Source organism: Cynoglossus semilaevis, chromosome 20 (assembly GCF_000523025.1).
Source record: "Cynoglossus semilaevis isolate Cse_v1.0 chromosome 20, Cse_v1.0, whole genome shotgun sequence".
Lineage (NCBI taxonomy): Eukaryota > Metazoa > Chordata > Actinopteri > Pleuronectiformes > Cynoglossidae > Cynoglossus > Cynoglossus semilaevis.
The window spans coordinates 12,460,170-12,468,390 of NC_024326.1; the positions used below are offsets into that span (position 1 = coordinate 12,460,170).

Sequence of the window (8,221 nt, forward strand, 5' to 3'; positions counted from 1 at the left end):
GGGATCTTTCTCTTGATCAGACCCTGGGTCTGCCGTCGCCACCATCCCTGCACCTGCTAGTCACAGCCATTGATGTATGTGCTGGCTTCTTCCTCTCTCTCTCTCTCTCTCTCTCTCTCTCTCTGATCACCCCCACCACTTCCCCTTTTCCTCCACCCCTTTGCACTGTTTTTGATTATCAGCAGCGACCCAGAACTCATGTGAGCAAATCTATTAGAATTTCATCTCAGCTTCGCTCGCAATCACTGTCACACGTGCACGTTGTCACACAATCAGTGGCAAATACAGCCGTGCTCTGCTTTTCATTTCCTTCCTCTGCTCACGCCCATGTGGAGAAAGAGTGAGAGAGAGAGAGAGATTTCTTTTTTTTTTTTTTTTTTTTCTCCCTGCAGTGGCTTTCCTCTACGCTTTAATCATTAAATAAAAAATATAATAAAACTCAACAGTATCCGACCTCAGATCCAGACTTCTCATCCCCTCTGTCCGTGGACTGCTGTTTAATATATGCAGGAGACACTTTTCCATTTCCTCCGAGTCAACAGTGGAGGATACAGGTGAGGGCTTAAAGCCATCAAAGCAGTTGAATATATAACACACAAAAAATATATATATATATATTGTGTTTAAGGATAAATACAGCTGGTACTTTTGAAACCTGACTTCACCGTTTTCACATCCAGTACCATTTTAAGAACTTGACACCTGTGTTAAAAATAAGTGCAAATGTCTTACTGCTGCATTAATGACATTTAAAACAAACAAGTGAATGGTCAATAACAGGCGAATAATAATAATGAAAAATATTAGTTTTTTATTGATCCATTTTCTAGGGAAATTCACAGTGTGATTATTTGCAACTCACACAGGCTACCACAGGAGGCGCCATTAAGTATGTGGTCCATCTGGGGTTTGAACCCAGGACCTTTTGTGTGTAAGGCAGCCGTGATAATCGCTACAATATAGAACCACTAGAAAATATTTAACATGACTATTTTTTCCTTGCCATTAGCTCTTTCTCAGGTGCTGTAGATGTTCAGGTCTGATCAGCTCTGGTCTTCCTCAGGATCCTCATTAGGTTCTGTATGAGTGTGAATCCAGAACAGCTGGAGGCCAAGCACGCAGCCTTGGGGAGCACCAGTTTCCTGTTTCCTGTCTCTACCATTTCCACGATAAGCAGTGCTGTATCTTCCCTGAGTTTGGTCGGTTGGTGAAGTGTTTGGTGCTCAGGCTTGTGCTGTGGAATAGTTAACACATCTGTGTACGATTCACAGTTTTCTCATCTTCGGTCTTGAGGTCTTTCCCCAGTCGTCATCACCTCTGTTAGAATCTGGAAAGAAACACTCTGTTTTGAATGATCATTAGGAAGTTTTTTGTTATCTGTCTCAGCGTATGTTCCAGAAAAGTTTCACTCACTCCTTATCTTTGCTGCCACTTACTTCTCTGGCTCGGCCAAGAGCAGATAAGTGGGAAAGTAAGAAAAAGGGCAAACACATCCAGCAGTGTAGCCCTCCAGGGAGAGAGTGTTCCATCAGGCAGCCATCATTTTCTCTTACCGCTGTTTACTTGATTTTGTTTCTCATAACTGAGGTCAACCTAATGCACTGCCTTTGTTTGGCTTTTTGACTTTCCCCTGGATTGGAGGGAGAGACAGGAATAGTCAATAAGAGTGCAGAGAGCAGCTGAAATATTAAATGGGTGAGCAGCAGGGACACGGGAAACAGAAAACTTTTCTTTGGCTTTGTAACTCAGTCAAAATGGTAGTTGACAGGAAAGCAGGCTCTGAAAGCCCGGTGCAAATGTAGTCTGAGTGAGCCAGGCTCTGAGTTTGTGTTACTGTTTATCTTCCAGATACTTTATGTAGTCAATAGAAAAAGACTACTTTCAAATGCTACATCCCAAAGTTAATATATTTCCATAAAAACGTGCTGCAAACTTGAAATCCTAAATCTTCAAAAGCTAGTTTGGCCACTGCAATTCCCCAAAATTCCCATCAGCACTTTAGGCCCTTTATGTAAGTTCATGTATACACTGTATGTTCCTGAGTATAAGTCTCACCAGCCAGCTAGAGTTAGAGTGCCCTCTAGCGGCTGTCAGTGTGAAAATAACTAACATGTGTAATTATATACTTTAATATATGAGAAATAAATAAATTTGCATTAATTTCTAAATCAAAACAGATTTGTATTTTCACACTCTTTTCCTGCATGATGCTTCTTCGTCATCACATTTAACTGTAAACACAAACAACAAAGATGCTTTTTGTGCGTTCCGTTTCAAGGGCTGCTTTAAAATGTGAAAATCGGCCAGAACTACAATTTCAGTTGCACTCTCCTCCATAGGCAACAAGAAGGAGAAGGACAGTCATGAGCTGTGGTCCTCATTGTCTGACATTTAAGTGCTCACACTCAGTGTGAGTTATGGCAGAGACGGTGAGACACTAGATTGCTCCATTACCTTTTTTAAGCACAGCTTTACATGCAGCCGTATATCTATAGCTCACTCACTGTTCTTCACCCCAGCCTCCTGCAGCCTGCTGGAGCCCAGCTTTGAGATTTTTATCTTATTCTGGTCTTATTCAGTTCAGAACGACTACAGTTAATGCATCATATGCACATGTTGAGGGAATAGTTAAAAAATATAGTCGTAATGATGATCTGGATTCATTCAGATGGAGATGTGGGGATCGTTGTACCTGACGGGGAGAAAGAGAATATTAGCACACACAAAAAAAACCCCAACAACATATTTTCCATATTTTAATACCTCATTCCTGCCGTTGTTAACATACAGTTATTCACTGTAAACAAGCCAAAATAATTCCTTATAATAAAAAGATTTGGCAACAATGCTCTACAGCCTGAACAGGTTCCAAGGCTGCAGTTCTTCTAACAACCACATGGAATGCTGGAATAAAATAAATAAATTAAAAAATGGTATTTATTCAGTAATTTCACCCTCTGTACCGTTGATTTGCCCCCATCATTAGCAGTGTAAACTGTTTTAAACTTTAAAAACGTAATACCTTTTTTGAAGACAGAAAAAAACCTATAACAAAATATACTGACACAGTTGTCAACTACTAAAAATCAGAGGAAAAATTGATAGAAAAATGGGACAGTCAACACTGACTTCATTAATAAAATAATAATAATAATAATTTAATTTTTAAAGATTATATTTAATTATTATACATGTAACATTTTATTTGTTCTACCTGACGGATGTGGTTGTTCCTCCCTGGGCGGAAACTTGACGCATATTTTTTTGATATAAAAGCCAGCCCCACCCAACCACACCCTCTTTCTTCGGACTTTGTGGGAGAGGTCAGTGTTTGTTTTTTGCTCTTTGTTTTTAGCATTTTACTTAATTTTGCTTAATATATTTATTTTATGTATATTTTTCAGGGGATCTGGTAATGTATTAAATAAAATAAAATGTATTTTGTTTCTGTGTGATCTCCGTCAGGTAAGTGTCCATGTTGTACACCGTTAGCTCGCTCTTTCTTCGGGCTTTGTGGGAGAGGGAGATCGGGCAGAGTCCAGGAGGAACATTTTATATTATATTTTATTTAATATTTTTATTTATATTTTTTCTTAAAAATAAGATAAAGTTGCGGATGTAACTGTGGTAACCAACTATTTACTCTTGTTTTGACGTCATGTCACGTGCCTCGTTACAGCCAATCAGTGCACGACGTGGCACGTGACGAAAGCACCGCATAGCAGGTCGTGACGTAGATAGTAATTAAGAAGTCTGGTGTCCGTTATTGTTTTAATTGTTTTTAACGGTAGTTTTTAGGCTTCTGTTGCTGCACTTTAACAATTAATGTCTGGCAGTTGCACAGAGAACGGTTTCATGTTCCATAATTTATACATGACAATTGCATTTAAACATTTTTAGTGTTTTTTAGTAGTTGCACGGAGTTGTGTCTGCATTAATAAACACACAGGGATTTATTGTACGTGTGGAACAGAGGAGGTGTTTGTTCCCCACAACTGCCGTCGCTTCACGCCCCCTTCACTCGGTGTTCAGCTGTGAGAGGCGGGGAGAGACGCTGCTCTGCAGCCCAGACCGGGGAGGAGAGAGAGGGACAGAGACGGAGAATGGCGAGAGGCATCCACAACATGGGGCCGAGTCCACGGCTTCTGCTGCTGCTACTGGGGCTAACGGGGCTCCTTCCGGCCCGCATTCGATGCCTGAATGGCGACGAGGACCAGAACCAGGACAACGAGTGCAAGATGAAGAGTGTCACCGTGTCGGCGCTGCCTTTTCTGAGGGAGAACGACCTCAGCATCATGCACAGCCCGTCGGCCTCCGAGCCCAAACTGCTGTTCTCCGTCAGGAACGACTTCCCCGGTGATGTGGTGGTGGTGGACGACCTGGAGAACACCGAGCTGCCCTTCTTCGTCCTGGGTGAGTTGCAGAGCCTGTGCGCTCCTACGACTGTATAACCTCCATACTTTTTTATATATATTTATACCGTGACATCAATGCATTAGCCTCGGCCTAGCTTTATCATGCTGCTGCTAATAACAGAGAGGAAGAAATTAATGTGACCATCAGGAGTATTACCTTATTGCACCACAACGTCAGTCACTGACACTGTTGTTATGAGGGGCTAAAAATACCAACTTAGTTAGCTCCTAATGCTAATACAGTAGTGCAGGTGTGCATGAAAACACAGGCCCCACAGCATCTGGATGCTAACACACAACTTGTGTTTGAAGTGAAAGTTGCAGTTTTTTTTTACATTGACAGAGTACTGTCTGAGTAGCAACACAGGAACCAAAGTCTCGTCACCACAGTCCAACTTTAGAGCCTCGGCTTCTTCTGCTGTTCCACTGTTGTGTTTCACTCTTCAAAAGTTCGTTAAACACAACCTGCTTCTCAACTAATTAATTGTTAATCAATCTTTGTCTGTAATTAAGATTAACCGCTGAAAAGCTTGACATTTCAAGCGATTGAAGGCATTTGTTGACGTTTGCTGGTTTAGCTGGACCCGCAGCCACGTGTCAACGCTTGTTCCTCTGTCCATGGTACCACAACACGGTTCGCTGTCCCTGGTGCTGAATGGTTTTGCAGGACTTTCTGCTCCTGCTCAGAGCTGCAGCTGCTGCTGTTAGCTACAGAAATCCAGAGAAATGACATGGGGTTTTGTTGTGTTGTTGATTTGTTGTTCCAAACCTACAGGAAATGAAGTAAACAACACAATTTCTATTCATAGTCATAGCCAAACAGTTGTGCCTAACGTTGCTGTCATGTATTTTATTGCTACATCTGGTGAACTATACGGACTTTATTTCATCATGTTTTAAGTTTAATGTTGTGAAGAGAATATACAGTGTCGTAAATGTACCTTAACATTTGCAAAAAAATGATTTAGTTATTTATTGGTACTAACATTTTTAATTACAAACATTAAACACTAGTTTCTTTAACGTAATGCACAAAACACAAACTGCAATTAGTACAAGTGTCATTAATCATTGTACTGCTGAACTGCAGGAAGGTTTGTTAATTGGTTACAGTTACATTTGCATTTATGCATTTAGCAGAAATCTCTATCCAAAGTGACTTACAAGAGGAAAATGAACAGTGGAGTTACATAATTAAACAGTTAAACCTAATGTAAAAACAAAACCCAGAAAGAAGAAGCAGCTCGTGTTATTTGATGCTGTGCAGAGTGACAATGGTTTGATTGTGTGTGTCGTTCTTTATGTAATATTATTTATTTTTTGATGCACATTCAGTTGGTGAAAATAGCAATGATGTTGAATGTTGTTGATGAGCAATGCTGGTATTTCTTCATCAGCCCACACTCCTGTCTTTCATGACTTCTGTATTTTATAACATAGCGATGAAAAACTGTAGAAAACTTTTAATGAAAAAGTACACTGCAGAGTTGGACCCAAACAAATTTGCGGTGCAAATAGCCTCCCTGCTCTAACAGAATGTATAAGCCCCGTGGCAGCCCCGGCCTTTTCATTATTTCTTTTTTTTTTTACTTGTCAGCCACTTAATTTCCTTAGGTGTTTAGTAAAAAGTGCACTGCAAAAGTAAAGGAAACTAACTCTGAATAACAAACAAGGACCTTTTTATATATGTCATATCACGGAGCTGAAAAAGTAGAAATGTTGATTGTGTTTTGCATGAAGCAACTTATTCTTTCTAACTTATTTTATTCGTTCAGTGCACAAATAAACCGATTCCAGGTGTTGGTGCTGGAAACAGTGGAGAGTTCCTGCAGGCCTGAGGTTTGGTTGTATATTATATGTCAGCGTGGACTTATAATATATGGACTTCATTTCTTTATACACTTTAAAGAAGCATCAGTGATAGTCAGTCATGCTGACAGCTGTGCTGAGATGAAGAGCATAAACAACATAAAGCTTGATCGATTTCACAACCTCAAGGTTACGGCGTGGATTTGGAAACTATTCTCAGGTATGCATCAATATTTATAGAAAAACAGACACTTTTTTTTGCCTCATTCAGGCTGAGCTTCCTGGTTTGCTAGGGTCACTTAAGTTGAAGTTGAAATTTGCTCACATTTAGGTTGAAAACGTTAATGGAGACAGAAGTTCATATATTGATCTTGATCGTTGTCTGTCGTATGTGAAGCAGGAGCTCGAATATGGTTCTTAACATTGAGACATCAACTTCAGTTTTCACGGTGAACATTGTGGCCTCTGTTCAGCTGCCTGCTCCTGGGTCATCTGTGACAAAGGATTTTTTGATTGATTGGATTGATTTTTCCACAGGAGGTCAGCATTTATAATGTTTGTGTCACTGTCCTTTCTAAAGTATGTCCCTTTTATTTTTTGTATTTTGGGATAATACCCAGTTGTGTCATGTTTAGACCTCATCTGCTGCTAATAGTTAGTGGATTAACTAAAGGACAGGATGTTTTTCCTGGATCTGATGATCGGATGGATGGGATTATCCTAGGATTCAGAATCCTCGGTGTCGCTTTTTAATTTTAAGCTCTTGATTAGAACATGAACTTGGCTGAGGGGAAGTGGGAACAAATTGCTTTCATGTGTTCAGGCCAACTGTGAGTCTTTCTACTTATAACAAGTCACCACTGATGCTGTGAGGCCCGACAGTGGCTTCAAAGTCACAGGTAGAACTGCATATCTTTGCTAACGTTGAATCCTCACCTGCCCACAGACATTTAAGTTTTTGAAGACATCAATAAAGACCAAAGTGAAACTTTTACAGAACAATGTCAAAGCTGAACGGCCCGGAGTCGGTAGAAGAGACGGGGAGGTCCACCAGGGGACCGCGCCCCCACTTGTTAGAGTCAAAGACTCTTTGATTTGTTGTTGGAATTTCCACTCTTTTGCCGTGGCGCCATAAATCGTGCGTGAGGTGAGGAAATGAAGCTGAGCTCTGGGAGAGATCCCCTCTGTGTTTGTCTTAGCGGTGATTTGCACCATCGGGGGGCAGAGGCTGGAGGAATAATCAGAGACTAACTGCCTCCCAGTCAAGGCTCCTCAGCTTTGTTAAAACATCATTTGGCTGCTCAGACTCAGCTCTGTGCCACCGCCAGGAAAATAAATGTGAATCTCCGGAGTACGGCGCTCCTCTGTCGTGGATTGTAGGATTAATAACCTCAGCTGAGAGTTTCCTAATGCACGTTGTTTTATCTTTAGTTAGTCTAAACTAACCCATACGGCCTCTAGTCACACACAAAGGTGCAGTTTACTGGTTACCAAACTACCAATATGTGGTAGTGAATCACAGGACCATCATCCTGTGTTTGACTAAAAAAAAAAAATTAAGGTTAATATTTTTGATCGTAGTCCTCGTAAAAAATATTTACTTCAAAACTGAAATGTAAAAAATTAAGGTGAATATTTTTGAACGTAGTCCTCTTTAAATATTTACTTCAAAACTGAAATGTAAAATATCCTCAAATGTTGTTAGAAATGACGTGATAGATGATGATTCACGGCCAGTATCAGATGCCAACAAGTCACACTGATGTTGTTGCTCATTAAGGACACAGAAGATGAAGTCGTTTGTACTAATTTTCTTCTGCTACTTTAAAAATCAAGTTTTTTTAAGGATCATTTAAAATGTTCCCTTAAATGAAACAAAGTAAAAAAAATATATAATGTGAACTCATTTGTAGTCATTAAAGCCTAAAGTGCAGCTAAAAGGACACATTTACCTCAGATCACAGCGTCTCAGCTACGTATCAGCACATTCTCTAATG

The 8,221-nt window shown here is 40.3% G+C and overlaps 1 protein-coding gene across 5 annotated transcripts in view; it reads left to right on the forward strand.

The window, feature by feature from the left end:
* The first annotated feature begins 3,756 nt into the window (after positions 1–3,756).
* astn1 (astrotactin 1) overlaps positions 3,757–8,221 on the forward strand; it is a 173,484-nt gene continuing 169,019 nt past the window's right edge. For 3 of the 5 annotated variants that reach the window (XR_001761688.2, XM_008334830.3, XM_008334832.3), the window contains exon 1: positions 3,757–4,413. Coding sequence is in view for 4 of the 5 variants with exons in the window: in XM_008334830.3 (XP_008333052.1) it covers positions 4,104–4,413 (310 nt within the window). In the remaining variant the exon portion in view is untranslated. The remainder of the gene's footprint in view (positions 4,414–8,221) is intronic. The other 2 variants (XM_008334833.3, XM_017042219.2) reach the window with 1 other exon arrangement.